At 35.5% G+C, this 19,376-nt stretch overlaps 1 protein-coding gene across 1 annotated transcript in view; it reads right to left on the bottom strand.

Moving 5' to 3' along the window:
- Positions 1-19,376, bottom strand: part of LOC110199243 (solute carrier organic anion transporter family member 4C1-like) — a 111,699-nt gene that overhangs the window by 57,307 nt on the left and 35,016 nt on the right. Inside the window, exons 5-7 of the mRNA XM_020973998.2 lie at positions 17,462-17,583; positions 12,118-12,233; positions 552-696 (exon numbers count right to left, since the gene is read on the bottom strand). Coding sequence (XP_020829657.1) covers positions 552-696; positions 12,118-12,233; positions 17,462-17,583 — 383 coding nt within the window. The remainder of the gene's footprint in view (positions 1-551; positions 697-12,117; positions 12,234-17,461; positions 17,584-19,376) is intronic.

Below are 19,376 nucleotides of genomic sequence, written 5' to 3' on the forward strand. Positions count from 1 at the left end.
TATTAAAGCTTAATGAAATTAGATATCAGTTACCTCATCTCTAAAATTGAGAAGCTTAAACTATGACCTCTAGGGTTCTTTCTTATTCCAACGTTTGTTATTCCACTTTTAGTTTTATTAATTTAACTTTGGCTCAATTTTTTTTTCAATCCAGACCTGTGATTTCATTGATATCAAGAACTCTAGATGGGGAAATTCCCTCTATCAAAACAGATCAGCATCTACCATACAATTTAATAGTCCAAAAGAAATCTCTGAGAGGTTAAGTGACTTGGCAAGGGTCACACAGCCAATGTGTATCAGAAATGGGACTTGAACCAGGTTTTCCCTAATCAAAGGCCTAAGTTGGACTGTCTATCCACTATACCATGTTGCCTCTCCATTTCTATTTTATAGAAGCTTTTCTTTTATACACTTAGACATTTTGACAAGGGCCACATTAAAATTTGTATAAACTAAAAGTTTTAGCAATAAAGACATTTAAGATTAGCTTATGATTTTAGGATAAAGTTAAATCTAATAATGTTAATATAATGGGGAGGAAACTCTACCTCCAAGGGTAGCTGCATAGCTGGATGACTTTCCAAATTGATTTTCTATATATTTAGGTAAAAAGGTAGCAAATCCAGTAGTAATCAAGGCTTCTGTGGTGGTGGATAGAACTAAACACATAAAGGCAGGATTCTTCAGCAAAATCTACAAGTAAAATGTTTCAAGTTAGTGACTGCATTATTAGTGATTATATTTCATTAAAAGGATAATCTAACAACCAGAAAAGATACTTTTCAGCCATCACATGTTAAAAGTGCACAATTCCCCAACTGAAGACAGGCACAGTAAATTTAAAAAGAAACCATTGATAAATAATATAAAGGCAGCTGGTATAGTACTGTGTTGGACTAGGAGTCAGGAAGTCCTGGGTTTGAATACTGCCTCAGACACTTATTACTTATATGATCCTGGGCAAGTCATTTAACCTTTCTAGATCTCAGCATCCTTATTGATAAAATGAGGAGGATGGATTCAATAACTTCCAGGGTCCCTTCCAGAATAAAATCTATAATCCTATTAATATGAAAAAGGTATTAGCATATGCTTGATATGTTTTTTGTTGTTCATAATACCATTGTTGTTTGTGTGCTATATGTTAGCTAGATGAGATAAAGAAAAAGTGGGCAAAATACCAAACAGAACTCAAAGTACACACTGACAAAGTATTATAAAAAAATAGTTCATTGAGTTTACTGGACTACATGAGGAGGTAAGATATATTTTAAATGATCATATTAACCATTCATATGCAAATGCACACAATATTTGAAAACAGCATGTTCCTTTATATGGATTAATTTTCCCATAATATTGCTAACATCATGTGTCTTTTGGAACTGTTTTGATCATTTCATTGCCCAAAAGATCTAAGACTAACAAAGTCAGTCATCGCACAGTGTTGCTGTTATTGCCATCTCTTTAAATACTCTTTCATTGGCAAGCTCCTAGACAGTATTGTCTAGTCTCATTACGTCCACTTCCTCATGAACCACTCACAATAATGTGGTTTCCAGCTTCCATACTCAGTCAAAATTTCTCCAAAGCCTCAATTTTTTGTTTTTATTTTTTGATAGCTTTTGCTTTTACATCACTTCCAAACCGATTCCTCCCCTCCCAATTTTTCTAACAAAGAATTTATAAGAGATAGAAAAAGCAGTTCAGTAAAACCAACTCTTCAACTACATATGGAAATATGTAATATTCCACACTTATAGTGCCCCATTTCAAAGGAGGTGGGGAGGCTAATTTTCTCAGTTCATGGTCACCTAGCTGCTAAATCTGATGACCTTTTCCTCAATCTTTATTAGAACTTGCCTCTGTAAAGGTTTCTTCTAGATATTCTCTCCTTCCTTGGCTTCTGTGATACTCCTTTTTTCATGTTTCTACCACCTTTTTCCTCTTTCTGGCTCATTATCACTTTCCCGTTGGCTAAGTATGAAGGCTCCCTCAAGATAAAGCTTGGTCCCCTTTCTCCTTTCCCTACAGGCTGTCTCTTTGCTCTCAGACACTCCTGGGTTCAATAGTCACTTCTAAGAAAATGACTCAGATTTGTATATCCACCCCTACTTGTACTAGAGTACTCTTGTACTCTAATACTGAATCATCCATGGCCTTCTGGACATTACTATCTGAATGTCTCATTAGCATCTAAAATTCAACATTTCAAAACTATAGCTCATCATCTTCCATCTGTACCTGAACCTTGTTAACTTGATATATAAGGCCATCTATATGTAATTCCAACTTAACTTCTCATACTTATTTGACATTACTCCCTTCAGGCATACAACATTCCAAGAAAACTAGACAATTAGCTGCTGGAATTCAGGATTCCAGGTTCCATGTCTATGTACTTAGCAAAAAGAAAAAGAAGAAAAAAAGGATTATTTTGTTTCTATGCAAGAGACTACTTTGCAAGAAGTATTCAGGCATTTCCTGAAAAAGAAAGATTGCTAAATGTCTATGTCCCTCCTGATTAGTATTCTCATTCATTCCTTTCCAAATCATCATCTCCAGTTTCTAAACTGATATTCCTAAAACACAAATCTGACCATGTCATTCTCTAACTCAAAATTACTTAATAGTTCCCTCTAAGTTAGCAACAAACTTCACCCACAGAGAAATGTTCTAATCTGTTGACATTAAGTTCTGGTACTTCTCTTGCCTTGGGGCCACCACTTTTGTTGAATGTGAATGTTTAGTTTAACAAGGATAAGTCTATGATCAGTCCAGCACTCGGAGCCACACATCCCTTTCTCTCATATCCTGTCTCTTCTTACAATGCCAATGTCTGCTGTGAGGGTGCATCCACCAAGTTTTATTACATTTAGGTAAATAGAAGGCAGTGTTGGTGACAAGAAGGTCACAAGACACAAGTTTTCAGTGGTAAGTGACTACCGCTGTTGCTGTTTCTGACTCCATTTCTCCCAAGGACTCCCTGCCATGTCTGATAATCTGTGCCTACTCTGGCATTAAAGTCACCCAGAATTACATGCTTGTCTTCTTTTGGCACATTGATGAGGAGCGTCTCCAGGTCTTCATAAAATTTTTCTTTGAGTTCATCAGGGTTCGACATGGGGTAGCATATGCCCCGATGATGGTGGCATGGCACTTTTCTGCAAGTGGCAGTCACATTGTCATGAGCTCCTTGTTCACTCCTTTTGCGAGGCATACAAGCCTGTTGACTAAATTAGTGTTGACTGCAAAACTTACTCCGGCTTCACAGCACTCCCTATCACAGTGGTCACTCCAGAAAAACATGTATCCAGTTCTGACTTTGGTAAGCTGGCCTTCATTCTCCAAACTTATTTCACTCAGGACTGCTATTTGGATGCAATGCCTGCTGAGTTCACTTACAAGGGGCTATTCATTTTTCAGGTCTACTGGATTTCATGTTGTCCATAAGTATGTGCACATTCCATGTACCAATGGTGAATGGAATCATCTTTGCAAAAGTTTTTGTACATTTTTTTTTGGTGTGTGTGTTTTGACCACAGGGTGGGATCCCTTCCTGACATGGTAAGCAGGCCAGGGTTGGGTGAAGCAGGCAATTTTTAGGGCTTTTCTAGCCCCTTACTCATGCTAAGAGGTGAGCAATGTGATCTTTTTTTAAAAAAAGGCTGTTCAGACCCCCAGGGGCTGCTGAATCCCACTGCTGCTTCAGCCCAGTGAGATGATGACTCCGTCCTGAGCTTCCTGCATGCAGGGTTGTGACTACAGCTCCCAACGTATCCACACCTGCTGCTTTGTCACTTGCCTGTTGCCACAATACTTTGAGGTAGTTAAAAATGATAAAATGGCATGGGTGCTATTTTTTGACTCACACATAAATTGGGTTCAAGTGAGGCAGAGCTGTGTGAAGTTTTGCCTTCACTTTCACTCCAGAGTCATCAAAGTCTAGTGGCAAGACAAAAGTCAAGATCTTTCCTCAGTCTCCTTTGCTGGATCCTCATCCAGGTTATGCCTACTAAAGTGGGTGGATCCCTCAGGGTTCTGTCCTGAGTCCTCTTCTCTTTTCCCTCAACACTATTGCACTTGGTGATCTCATCAGCTCCCATGGATTCAATTATCATCTCTTTGCTGATGATTGTCAGATTTAGTTTATCCAGCCCTAACCTCTTTCTTGACTTCCAGTCTTATACCTTCAACTAACTCAATAAGGACAAAACTGAATTCATTATCTTTTCCCTTAAACCTTCCCCTCTTCCAAACTTCTCTATTACTGTCAAGGGTACCACCATCCTCCCAGTTATTGTGTCAACTTCAACTCCTCATTCTCCTTCAGCTCACAATTCAATTTATCGCCAAATCCTATTAATTTTTCCATGATTACATCTCTTACATACGTTCCCTTCACTCCTCTGATGCTTTCACCAGCCTGACATAGGCCCTCATCACCTCAAGCCCAGACTATTACACTAGCTTTGTTTTTTTTTGGTTTTGTTTTTGCTTTTTTGGTGATTTGTCTCCCTTTCTCCAGTCTTTCCTCACTCCAGTCCATCCTCCACTCAGCTGTAAAAGAGATCCTCCTAAAGCACAGGTCTGTCTGACCATGTCACCCTCCTCTGCAATAAACTCTAGTAGCTCTTTGTCATCTTCAGGAGCAAATAAAATATTCTCTATTTGGCATTCAAAGTCCTTCAAAATTTGGCTCCCTTCAACTTTTCTAAACTTCTTACACCTTACTTGCCTCCATATAAATCACATTTGTATGTTCCTTGTATGTAGCAAACTACTTGGTTTTGTTTTCTTCTTCATTTTGGCACCCTATGCAATTTTAAGGGTAAATATACTATATTCACATTCAAAATTATTATTGTTAATTTTATTTTTCTCTCCATCAAATCTTGTTACAATTACTTTTCCCCCCTTCTATTCTTTTATGATGGGTTTTCTTAACCTTTTTTCTGCATGTTATAGATCCCTTGGGCAGTATGGTGAAGCATATGGACCCCTTCTCAGAATAAAGTTTTCAAATACATAGTATTATATTCTTCATCCAAGTTCACAGATCTTTTGATATCAGTCCACAGAACCCTCAGGGGTCCTCAGACTCTAGGATCCCCTTTTAGCAGGGAAAGGACAGAAATCATTATTAGGTATCTGCAGGTTTTTGTTTGCTTATTTGGCTTGGAACAATCTGATCCCTGTTTCATTTGTTTCTCTTCTCTCAGCCTAGACCTATGGGCCTTGACTATGGGGTAGAGTAATAAAATCTTTTAAAAGCCTTACTTTATAGAGGGCTCAGATCAGAATTTTCCAGGTAACTATTTTCTATCTGCAGCTCTCCTTGGTTTTGAACCCATGGAACATCATACTTTCTGGTATCCCTCCCCACACATATCCTCTTCTTTTCTCACAGGTAGATGGTCTAGCACAGAAGTGGAGAACCTGTGGCCTCAAGGCCACATATGGCCCTCTAGGTCCTCAAGTGTGGCCCTTTGATTGAATCCAAACTTCACAGAACAAATCCCATTAATAAAAGGATTTTTCTGTAAAACTTAGACTCAGGCAAAAGGCTGCACCCTAGGACCTAGAAGGCCACATGTGGCCTCAAGGCCTGTAGGTTCTCCACCCCTGAAGCACTATTTTGTACAGAGTTCCTTCAAATATATTTGCTTCTTTCTTGCTACATAAAGTATTTTTTCCCCTTTTTAATCTAAGAGCTTTGGAATTTAATAATCACTTTTCTGGGTGGGTTAAAAGAATAGTACCCTCCCTCATGGTCCTGTGAACTTTAATGATCTGCTTTTTTGCCCTTACTTTCTCATTCTTTTAGTCAATTCTTTAAAAAAAGATTTCTTGAAATGCGGAATTCATGAGTTTTTGTTTGTTGGTATTTCTTCATATTCTAGGAGGCCAAGGTCCTGTTCAACTGTTTTTGTGAGTATACATCACACATCTTTTCCATTTTCTCTCATATCTCTTTTATAAGTATCATTAAATTTTTAATTACATTTTTTTCTGCCCTTTTTCCAACATGTTTACTCCTTTGATGTTTTTCTAGCTTTTCCCCCAAGCCATTAAATTCCCTTTCAAGTTTTTCATTGAGTTTTAATTTATTCAGTTCTTTTATTAGACCCTTCAAGCACCTCTTTTCTGAAGCTCTAGTTGTAATTATTGAAGAATTATTTTCTCCTTTCAAGGTTATAGCTAGAATTCTCTTATCTCATAGTACTTATGAATTTTTCTTTACTTATTTCCTGTCTTCCTTATGGTTCTTTTTTTTTTTTTCTGTTCATGTATCTCTACCTGCACAGAGATAGAAGACTCTAGTTTCATCCTTGCTTTGAGGAGACATGAAGTAATTATAGGTGCTGAGGTGACTTCAGAGTATCCTTTGTGGGGTTTACTGTACCTTCTGATAGCCCGAATACACTGCTGTCCGTGAGGCACAGTTGTATGTAGCCCAAAGTATAAAAATCAGATCAGGGAGCAGAATAAAACAAGTATGTGGTGCAAAGTGGGGAGTTAAAGTGTGATACCCTGTTTCACCTCCATTACACACACTGACCAGTGGGAACTACCTTGTGGAGGTAAGACATGGATAAATTGGAAAGCATTCAGAGGAGGATAATCAGGATAGGCCTCCTGAGCATTCTATGTGAAGATTAGTTGAAGGAATTAGTGATATTTGGGGAAAAAAATGGAAAAACAGAACTCACAAAGCTAATGACATATACAACCAGAGATATTAGAGAAAAAATAGAGGAAAGATGACCTAGGGAATGATATAACAGCTATCTTAAAGTATCTGTAGGGCTTTCACGTGGAAGAAGATTTAAACAGGTTCTGCTTGGCATCAGAGGGCAAAACTAGAGCAAAGAGTGGAAGTTCCAAAGATACATAATTAGTTTTGATGTAATTTTTTAAAAAAATCACTAACAATTAAAACTTTACAAAAATGTAATTGTCTCAGAATTGAATGGGCTTCCCTTCACTGGAAGGCTTCAGGAAAACTCTGGGGAATCGCTTGTCATGTATGTCAAAAGTGGTTTTCACAAGTCACTTTGATGGTTGGAATGCTCTCCCTCTTCACTTTCTCCTCTCAGAATCTTCATCTTCTTCTAAGGTTCAATTAAAGTAACAATTCTGTGAAGCCTTCCTTCACTGTCCTTGGTTGTTAATTCTCTCTCCCTTTTTAAAATGCCTTGTAGTTACTTATCTATTACATGTTATATTCTCCCAGACCGCTTGTGCCACCTGGACTTAGCATGGCATACTATACACTTATTAAGCACATAGTGTTCAATAAATATTTGTTAATTTGTTGAAATGAATAAGAATTCTCTCTCAAGTGGTACAGCTGGCAACCTAATCATGCCTTCTTCTAAATGTATAAGATTTTTGTCCACATCCTCCTATAAATCTTCCACAAAAGATTTAGTCCATACACAATCTCCTTGTAAGTTGTTTTTTTTGTTTGTTTGTTTTAATATATGTGTGTCTGTGTGTATATATACACATATATTCCAAAGTTACTAATATAGTACTTGGGCTGTACATCACTCTCATTACACGAGTCCAATTCCTTTTTCCAATCACAGGATGAAATGTTATTCCACTTCTTGTACATGCATCACATTTAGTAATATGCTTCAATCTATTTACACCGCTATGCAGCTCTTCGTTGCCTTTAGGTTACCCACAATTTTGACTCTTCAAACCTGTAATGTGCCATGACTCAAAGCCATTTAACATCAGCAGCAGACCAGCATTGTTTAAAAAGATGGGTTTTGATGTTAAGGAGTAGCTTTGGATTTCATAATTTCCCAAATACAATCCTTGTCATTGTCTTCCTCCTATTCAATTCTGGACCCAGTTCAATTCCCTTCTTCCAATGCCTACATTGTTGGACTAAATGAAAGGACTTCACATCCAGCAGTATGTCAGAGTCTTCTATAAGAAATCTCTTTTCCACTTGGATTCTACACTCTCTATTATAAAGGTGAATATCTTTTGTGGGCATACATGTATTTTTTTGCTTCTGTTCACTATATGAGAGAGATAAGAATAGAGACTGGACCTATGATGTCACTGGCACAAGGAAATACCAAATATGGAAACTCTTCCAATGCAACTTATATTCTTAAAGTGTTGAGCAGAACAAAGTGACTGACCAAGAGTCACATAGCCAGTAAGTATCAAAAGGTAAAATTTGAACCCAGGTCTTCCTAATTCCAAGGACAGCTCTACATCCACTATGCTATGCTGTTTTACTGTTTAGAAGAGTAGTTGCTTTACAAGGTTTGCCATGAACTTCATTTCTGTTAAGTGCTTATTTTTTCCCTTTCCCTTCAGATAAAACTTTGGGTTTTTGATCCCATATCCAAAAGACAAGGCAGGCAGAGGAAATGGTATCACACAGTTATTTTAGCATAATAATGCTACAAATGATTCTTCCTATATTTTGCCACAGAGTATAAAAAGTAGAATTGCCATATCAGGGATGAACTATCAATACTTCTTTAATAGTGTCATCTTTTAGAATAGGAAAATTAGAAAAGAAACTATGTAAATGTTGCCTTTCATTTGTGTTCTTAGGGCATATGCCAAATTAATTTCCCATTATACTTTTGTTATATAAAGTTGTTACATGAATTGTCTTACAAGAAGATGCAGCTACATTCTAATTCTGATATTCAGCTCAATGTGGAACAAATATTCTCTCACCATTTCTTAATCTCACCTACATTAAAATTGATGATAATTCAACAATTTGCCACATTGTCCAAACATTTGGGGAGTGACTTGCCAAAAGATAAAGTCAGACTGGAAAGCTTCACATCTTCTTTTCTTTCAGACTCCTTATTAATTTAGGCTTACAAACATAAATCTATGAAAAGAAACTTCTCATTTTTGCTTCTTTGTATTGGATAAAATGATTTCATTTCCCATTTAGATTCTTTATCTTGGGCATCTCCAAACCCAAAGTTGTTTCTGTAATCTTAAGAGATAATACACACAAAGTGCTTAATAAATACTTTTTTCATTTATTTCATTCATTTGCTGAATGATTATCTATGGTTTGTAGAAACTTCTCAGTCTAAAATTCTATAACTTTTATGAAGATTTACATTTCTTATCTTAGATATAGACCATGCTCTTATGAACCATTCTTTTAATGCTTCCATCTTAAACTGGAAGCAATCTTTATAGAACTAACCATAGACAATATATGATTATAAAGTAATGCTATTGGAATTTTAGGAGAAGATAAAAATCAAAGTGATGTGGTACCTTTCCAAATATATCACCTCAGGAAGCTAAAAATGTTAGAATCCAAATTTTACCTTTGCTCATAATACTGTTAGAACTGCTTTCAGAGCCTATATCACATTCTTTCAAATATCCTTAGGTATAGCAACTCTTCATCATTTAAAAGTATTTTCTGAAACAGTCAATAGTCATTTGGAGCCATGTCTGGAAATAAAGTGAGTAATCAAGCCAGACAATACAATTTAGGGTCTTAAACTAAATGGGAAATTATAACCATCTTACCTCAGATGAGGAAGCAACTAAACTGAAGAGATAGTATGCTCTTCAGCACTGTCACAAAGAATGAAATAACTGAGGCAGAGTTCATTATTTTTGCATTGTAAAGAATTTCTCAGGGCGCCTCAGAATACTTCTATAATTCCTGGAACTCAAAGTATAGCAAAAGGATAGTGCTTAGTAGTTACTAGATGCTATGGGTCACACAAAATTACATGGTAAATTCTGTAAGGTGGTAATGTAAATGAAAGAGGTTACCACCAGGTTAGTAGAGTAAAAAGCAAGTAGGGAACTGAAGAGTGTGTTCAAATGTCAGATCCAGGCAACTAGGACCTAGTAGAAATTAGGCATGAATTAGGCTGACTTGAATGGAATGAATACAAAGAGAAAAGAACTAAAATGAACAAAACAGACAAAGAATGAAAACTACAATACATAAATCAGAAAAAATACTTCAGAGAAACTAGACCGAAGCACAGTTGTAAAGGAACAAGATTTGCCAATCTATAGCATAAATGTGCAAGTACCAGACAGCACTTTAGAGCAGAATATTACCTTAATCACAACCTAGCATAGACCACAGAGGATAAGACGAGGTAATCCATGTAAAGCTCTTTGCAAACCTTAAAGTTCTATATAAATGTTGGCAATTACTATTGTTACTACAATGGTTGCTGTTTCTAAATGAAATTCAAGTTCTTGACATTAAACGTAAACCTACAGAACTTGTACCTTAGTCACATGGATCCTTTCACTTACATAGAGAAATAACAAGTAAAATAGATAAAAAGTTACAGGGAAGAGTTCCTGAATTTTATCTTGAAGGAACTGAAGACAACGTGTGTTCCGTTAAAAAACATGATTGTGGGCATCTTTATAAAACATTCCCTCGGGAATTTCCAGTCTGTAGTTCTTTATGGCACAATAAAGAATATTTTTTATAATTGTCTTTATTTTAATAAACAGGGTCATCTCTACTTATTTGCACACATTTATTTCTTGCTTTGCATTTTTTTTTCATAATGGTATAACTGAGATTCATGAATGATAAGATAATGACAATAACATCAAATAATTGAAAATTAAAGCAATAAATATACTAATTAAGAGACTAAGGCTCTGGCTCTGGCTTAGCCCCTTTTCAATTTAAATTAGCAAACATTTGTTAAGTACCTATCATATACAAAGTGAGAGGCAGGATCACATAGCAGATGGAAAGCTGGACTAGGACCAGAGTTTGGTTTTGCCTCTAACAAATACTATATGATCCTCAACAGATCACTTAACCTCTCTTGGCCTCAAACAGCTCTCTAAGATGGTAAGTTACAAAAGACTGGCTGATTTGCATTGATGAAGAAGTTTCTCCACTAGAATTCCTCCACACTGACATATTCCAAACTTTAAAAAATATGTGCATGATACTATGCTAAGCACTAGGGATTTAAAAATAATTCCTACCCTCGAGGAGTTTAGGCATATCATCTTTGCATTTCCCTTACTTCATTATTTAATTCAGCTGTGTTCCATGTATTATCCATCCCTTGCTCTCACTATGTAACTAACCCACCTCCTCATTTCTCAATCATACATATCCTGAATGATATTCCTCACACCACATCTTGTGCACAGGCCATCAACAGAAATATGCTGTAGTCTGCTTGCACCCACTATGAATCTCACCAAAAGTTTTTGCCATTGTCATGGAGAATGTCCCGCACAGAGTCAAATGGAAGAGAGATTTCCAAACGATCAGTGTTTCACGAAGGTATAATATGAAATACTGAAGTTATTGAAAATAAAAATTCATGAATAATTGTGTTTCGTATAAAGCACACTTAACATATGTCATATAAGTATAATATTCATAAAATAAATACAATTTGTTTGTTACATGTATGTACTAACATCAGAATATGCCAGATCTTGAATTCAGAAATAATTCAACAAAAATTGCTGCTCAATTTGAAAACTGTACATGCAAGATTCTCCCAACTCTTATAGTGTTATCAACTTAAACATTTACTGGGCCTTGATTCCTCATGGCAAAGAATACTGTGCTGCCAGAAAAAAAAGAATTGAGAATCAGAACTCTAGATGATGAGGTCCTCCAGGTGATACTGCTTTTTTTTGCATCAAGCCTTAAAACATTTCCAGACCTCCTCAATAAGAACCATGATACTTAAAAAAGAATAGACTAATAATATAAGGAATGAAAGGCTAAAAGGATAAAAATGTCTATTGTCTAGTCTATGACATGGTGCTGGAAGGCCAGTTCACTGAGGTAGTGTGCATCATTACATATTTTAGGGACAAGAAGCGAAGATAAACAGTGAATCTTCTCTTTCCTTCTTCCTAAATTTTAATGATTGGCTTCAAAAAGCAATACTTGTAAGTTTGTTCTGCATTACTTTTTCTGTACCGTTGCTTCCACATTTATAAAAGATGAGTCTCTAAGGTTCTTATAATATTAATATTTTATGTTCTATGAAAATTAAATGCCTCACAATCCAAGTCACAGTATCAAAAAATGAAACATTCTCATTTAATATATTATAAAGGATGTTACATTACCAGAAGAGATGCTGGCAAATCTTTAAAACTCTTTCCAAATTCCTCATCTTGAAATTTTGTTATATTATCATCCTGATGGACCTGAGAAACTTTTCCAGCTCGTACTAAACTGGTGCCTACAAATGAACAAATTTGACATAATAGACAAGTTGGACAACCTCCGTGATTTCTACAATTAACATATCTTAATACAGGGTCTAATTTTTCTTTACTAATAAGTTAGTAATATGGAAACCTAAATCATAAAAACTAATAATAATAACTAAAACTTATATAGCACTATAAGGTTTGCAAAGCACTTTACGTATATTATCTTATTTGACTCTCACAACAACCTGAGAGAAATGATTATTAATAACCAATGATCTGGGGAGATCCAGAATTATCCCCTTTTTCAAAAGTCCTGATTTCAAAAGTTCACTTTCTTGAAGTATATTACTGAAATTGAGATTGGAGTAACTTTCTTGTTCAGACCCCACCTAGGTAGGGAAGCCACTGTGCTCTACTCAGGTTTGGGTGGGAATAAATTCTTTGAATAGACTGCCCAAGGCTGGAAGTAACTTAGAAGTAAATGACATAATCAAAGTTCATTTGAATAAGTTTAGTCCCTCATTTTAATATTCATTCTCTCATTAATCATTAACCAATCAGAATTGATTGCCACCTTGGGAATACCCCTCTTCCAGTGAGCACATATGCCGTTAACCCACTGCCATCATTGTCTTTAGTCTAAGGGAGACAGCCAAATTACTATCTTTTTATTAATAAACATGTTGGCATTACTAATAAATGATTAAATTACCCAGAAATTATGTCTTTCAAACTTTTTAAACTTCATAAACCCTATAAAATAGATGCTATTATTATCCCTATTTTATAGATGAGGAAACTGAGACTGAGAGAGGTTAAGTAACTAGCCCAGGGTCACACAGCTATTAAGTATTTGAGGAAGGACTGAGGTTCAGGTCTTCCTCACTCCATTATGCCACTTATGTGCCTTAAATAAGGGGAAGTTCATGACAGTGTTATGTGTTTAAAGAGATATACCCTCTAGTAGCCTCCCTTTTTTCCTTTAAATGTTTTTACACAAGCACAGGATTAAAGATTTAGAGGAGGAAGGAACTTTGGATTCAATTTCTCCTCTATTTTACAGATTTAGAGCTGGATTTAGATAGCTTAGAGGTTATTAAATCCAATCTGTTCATTTTACAGATGAGGAAAATGAGGCCCTGAGAGTTTAAGGGACTTGCCAAGGGTAACACTCTCGATCCATTGCACTACTCAGCTGCCTCAACACTTTTTTTTTAAATGACTTTTGATGAAAATAAAGTCAATGAAAGGAGATGTACTTAGCAGTGTATGGCTTTGCAATTAAAATGTTGTTCTTATAGACTATGCTCATGTAATAAAGCCTAAGAAACTCATAAGCTCTGTAAACATTCAAAAGTATAAGATTCATCTGCCATTCAAAGATTTTCACAGCAGCCTTGTATGTAATTGCAAAAGACTAAAAACAATCTTACCAACTAACAATAGGGAAAGAGTGAAATAAATTGTGGTACATTCGTGTAATGGAATAATATGACACCAGTTATAAGACATGAAGGAAACTGGAAAAGGCTTTATGAAATAATACAAAAGACAAAGAGCAGAACCAAAAGAATGAGGTAGACATTATGACATATATGAATAAAAATTATTAAAAAGTAATGAAAACAAAAAAAAAACTGATGGAAAGTGAGAAAAGCAAATGGATGGAATTCAGCTCTAGAAAGATGATGATGCTTCTTATCCAAAACAAGCAAATGGGATAAAAGTGTATTTGCATTACATAATAAAAATAATCCTTGTGTAAAAATTTCAGAAAAAAAAAGGAAAAGAAAAGTAGAATACATTTGGGTTACAAATCAATGGAGGGAGAAAAATAAATGAAATTGTTATATTAATTCTAACTTCAAAAAGTGCAAGAAGAGCCAAAGCAAATGCTATTCTGGACCTATTCTGATCAACAAGGATGTTCTCTCAAGGACTTACCCTCAAGAAACTTACCTTCTATAAGAGGAGACTACACACACACACACACACACGGGTATATGTATGTATATACACATATGTATGTGTGTATGTATATGTATATACAGAATACATATAAAAGAAATACAAGATAAAATGGTGGGAATACAAGGTGGCTAGTAGAATCAGGAAAGGTTTTATGTAGAAGGTGGCACTTGAACAGAGTTTTGAAGGAAGTCATGGATTATAAGAGACAGAAGTATCAGGGGAGTACACTCCAGGTACAGTGAACATCCAGGACAAAGGCAAGTAGTTGGCAGGGAGAGTGTCACACATGAGAAATAACAAGGCCAATTGGGCTAGACTATAGTCCAGCTGCTGGGAATCATAAGATGAGAAACTTAGAACTGTCTTAGCTTCAATAATGGCCAGAATAAACTGGGGCTAGTTGGGAAAATTAAAAAAAATTTTTTTTTCATTTATCTTAGGGTCAACGGGAAGATAATAATGGATGATTAAGAAGAAAACAAAACTACTCAATTCTTGTTTTATTTGTTTCCTCGGTCAAGAAAAATTATTTTAGGACAGAACAAAATTGGCTAACAATTAGAGCTGAAACCAAACGTAAGTAATGCAAGTAAGTAAAAGCTACTCTTAAAGAGCTCAAATCACCTGGCCTGAATGTAAAGATCTTAAAAGACTGTGAAAAATGGGATTAGAAAAAAATTAAATATCTGGATTTTTTTAAGGGAAGTGAGGGACGGAGGTGAAGGGGAGGGAGAATATACAAAGTATATATAGGCTTAATTTTGATTCCAGGAAGAATTCTAGAATGTAAGAAATAGTTAGCGAAAGTCTAGAAAAGAAGATAGTGATCACAGAGAACTAGCACAACTTCATCAAGAATGTATCATGATAAGTTAACCTCCTTTCCTTTCTGGATAGGGGAACTACACTGGTACATTAGGGGAATGTGATAAATACATTTAACAGTCTTTCATGAATGTTACTATAAACTTGGTAAGAGAAAGGAGGACTAGACAATAGAAAAAAATAGTACAGTTTGTTATATTCAGAAATGGTTGAATCAGAGTACTCATTAAAGGGCTGGTAACAATTTAGATAAAGGGCTTTACTGACTTCCCCCAAGAAGCTTCCTTCTCCCCATGCAGTTTAACATCTAAATTAATGATTTAGCTAAAAACATAGATGATATGTTTTTAAATATGCAGGTGACACAAAGCTGTGAGGGATAGCGAATTTGTTGGAAGACAGAATCTGGATCCAAAATGGTATAAGTAGGTTAGAATCCTGGTTGGAACAAAATAACACAAAATTTAATAAGGTTAAGTTAAAAAAAAATCAACACTGGAGGTACAAGATTGGGAAAGCATGGCTAGGCATAGTTAAGTGAAAATGACAAAGTTTTAATGAACAACAAGCCCAATTTCAGTGAAAAGTATGATATGACAATCAAAAAAGGCAAGATCATCTTAGGCTGCAGTAAGAATGAGGGATGTGACATTCGTTGTTCTATGCCACAGTCAGATTATATTCAGAGTATTGTGTTCTCTATGGATGTGACATTTTAACAAAGATAACTTACAAAGCACCCAATGAAGGGCAACCTGTAAATGGTGAAGAGATTCAAGATCATGAAATATTAGGATTAGTTGAAGGATTTGGGGTTTTTACCTAAAAAAGGGAGATTTTTATGGAGTACTGTCTTCATGCAATTGAAGAGCCATCATGTTGGAGAAGTATTACATTTATTCTGCTAGGTTCCAAATAGTTCAGATCACAGAATCTCACATTTGATTAACTTTAACAAGCATTTATTAAGTACCTCCTATGTACAAAGTACTGTGCTAGATGCTCAGGACACCAATAGAAAACAACAAAATCTGTGACTTCTAGGATATAAGTAAAAAACTAAAAATCATTTGAGGAAAAAGAAAGGACAAACAATAGAGGACATTAAGAAAGCACCATGTGGGGGACAAACTTGAGCTGAACGGTAAAGGTCATTGAGAATTCTAATAGGGGAAGGTGAAAGAGGTCATGAGTTACAGACATAGGACAAAAAGATGTACAAAGACAAAGAGCTGGAAGATGAATTTCTGCCTTTGGGGAACAAAAAATAACATGGTTTGGATGGAACATGGAATATGTGAAGGAGAACACTGTGAAATGCATGAAAAGACTGGCTGAGACAAGAGTGTGAAGGGGTTTGAATGCCAGCTTGGGAAGTTTGTGGTTTAATCTAAAGGAAATAGGGAACCACAGAAAACAATGAGGCAAGAGAGTGACATAGTCATATTATCCTGACAGTTGTGTGGAAAACAGATTTTTAGAGAAAGGAGAGTTTAGAAGTAGAAAGCCCAATGGGAAGACTATTCCAATAGTACATGTGAAAGACGATGAAGGACTAAATTAGAGTAGTGGTTGTTAAGTGGAAAAATAGGTATGGATGCCAGTAATGTTGCAGAGAAAGAAGTGACAAGATTTGGAAGCTGAGTAGTTTTCAGGAGTCAGACAAGAAAGACTCAAACATGACTTTGCAGTTTCAGCTGGAATACATCTGGAAGGTACCCTCAGAAGGAATATAGAGGGTCAGATGAGGGGCACATTTAGGGAAAAAAGAAGTTGCTTTGGATTTACTGAATTTGAAATGTGGGATACACAGGTAGAGATGGCCAGTAGGCAGAAAAAGTTAACAAATCTATGGCTGTGGCAGAGGAATTAAACAAAATAAGAAAATTTAGGAAGAGTACTATAAAGCCAGATACCACCAAAAAATAGCTTTTTACTCAGTCTTCTTACAGAATTATGGGCTAATCATGCAGAAAAGATATACTTCTAGATATCTGCTCTATGGAAACATATCCCCAAATAGATTATGATTTAGGCCAATAGGACCTATTTTGTTCTAATAAATTAAGGGCACATTAATCTGAAATAAAAAATTGTGGCAATGACAACTGTTATTTTACTGAAATTTATTTAGTCAATAAACTGTACTGTTATGATGTGATTATACGAAATTTATTTGAATTATAAAATAATTGCACGTTATTTTATTTTATCCAAAGAGCTATTCCATGAATGCAAAGTAGATTATTTTTGAATAATGCAAAGCAGATTTTTTTCAAACCAGTTGTTAACTGAAATTGGATTATTACTGGAGTAATATTTCTACCCTCTAGGAATAAAGCAACAAGTCTAATGGTGACAATGAAAAACAAAAACAACTAGTCAAGCAAGTCTTAGATTTTAGTACCTACTCTTAAGAATGAGGTTTATTTTAAGAAATTATCTTTTTAACATTTACCTGGTAAATGCTTTGGAAAGCAAGAAAAAGGTATAATCATAGACCATCCCAGGAAGCAGGAAATAAGAAATCCTATCCACCATGCACCCAGCCAGCGTGGATCATCTTCAGTGATGTCAATGCTTAAACAAGAAAACAAAAAGATTCAAATCTAGTTTCTTATTACAAACACACACAGAAATACTTTTCTACTTTGATATTATAAGGCAGAGGCCATATCCTCGATTACCTTTTTATCTCCTCAGCGCCTAGCTGAGGGTTTTATACACAGCAGTAGTTATTTAACAAATGATTGCTGAATGGATGCTTAGACAGACAGAAATTCCTTCTGAGACAGAACAGCATCAATTAATCAATCAATAAGCATATATTAAGGTACTAGGGAAACAAATACAAACAAATTATCTTGGCCCTTGGGAGTTTATCCTTGTTTCACATAGTAGACAAACTCATAGGTACTTTGTGTAATATTTTGTCATGTAAGAATCTAGTTTATATTATAATTACCAAAATAAAGCTCTCTGTCTTTTTCGTCCCTAATGCAGCCATCTCTTTAAAACATACCAGTATTCAAACTGGGGTAGCTTTCATAGAAAGTAGTTTGAAGCAAAAATATTAAAATATCTACAGATGAAATCCCACTATAACCAAGTTCATGGAAAATGGAGATTATTTTGTCATGGAGCTCTTATAATGTATATATTCAATCACTGAAATCAAATTCTCAAGATCTGAAAATGATATAGGGTTTAAGACCTGTATCTTTATAGCAAAATAACTGCAAAATAGTGCTCTGAAAAGAGAAATGTGGCATGTAAGTTGTCTTTTATTCCTTCCCTGCACTTAGTACTTTTGTGTTTATTTGGAAGAATTTTTTGGTGAGTGTTTTTTTTTTAATTCAAATGGGTTTCTATGACTGGGGTTTGTGGGAGGGAACTGAAATATTTCAAATCAAAAGGCAATGGAGAAGAGGATTTACAGAGGAAAGAGGAATTATTCATCAAAAATCTGTCCAAATTAGGGTAAAGGGTCCAAATATAACTTCACAAGATCCTTTCCCCTTCTAGTCCTAAAAAAAAGTACAAATGACATATTGCTCTCCCATAATTTGGTTTCCAAAAAAATCAATACCTAATAAGCACTGCATAGGGAAAGCATGAGTCAACAACTTATTACTGTAATGATCAATTTTGTTCCTGGGCAACAGATGATGAAACATACTTCTCTCATCTTAGAAGAGAGGCAGGGTACTACAAGGTGCTATACACCATCAGATGTCATCAATGTATTTGGTTGGTTTAGCTTAACTCTTTTTCTTTGTTACAATGGAGGGTTCAAGTGGGAATGTCATAACATGAGGGTTACGACTGTAGTACAAAAACAAATTTTTTAAAAATTGGCACCTTTAGTAGATTGAAAGTTCAATATGAATGAGTGTGTGACTTCAAAAAGTTAATGCTATGGAGAAGCATATTCATAACAAGGAAGTTGACAATTTTGCTGAACTCAACTCTGCCCTGCTCAGACCACATTTGGAACAAGCTGAAATATGTCTAAAGGAAATCTTCCAAGATGATGAAAAGACTGGAGAACATTCCATACAGAGATTGGTGGAAGACTTAGGGGGACCCGATAGCTAAAAGATGGCTTAAATTTGTTCTGCTTGCCCCCAAAAGGCAGAATTAGAAGCAATGGATGGAAGTTACGTGGAAGATGCAAGGGAAATTACAATTAAAATTACAATATGGAATCACAACAAAAAATTACAAAAATGGAATGTATTGCTTTTTCTCTTCCATAGAGGTCTTCAAAAACAGCAGATATCCACTTGCCAAGTATTTTGTGGAGAGAATTTTAGGGCACACAGATTGGACTAGATGGTATCTTAGGAGCCTAAATTCATGATTCTGTGAAT

The sequence above is a fragment of the Phascolarctos cinereus genome, unplaced genomic scaffold, assembly GCF_003287225.1.
Source record: "Phascolarctos cinereus isolate Bilbo 61053 unplaced genomic scaffold, phaCin_HiC Scaffold_4;HRSCAF=312, whole genome shotgun sequence".
NCBI lineage: Eukaryota > Metazoa > Chordata > Mammalia > Diprotodontia > Phascolarctidae > Phascolarctos > Phascolarctos cinereus.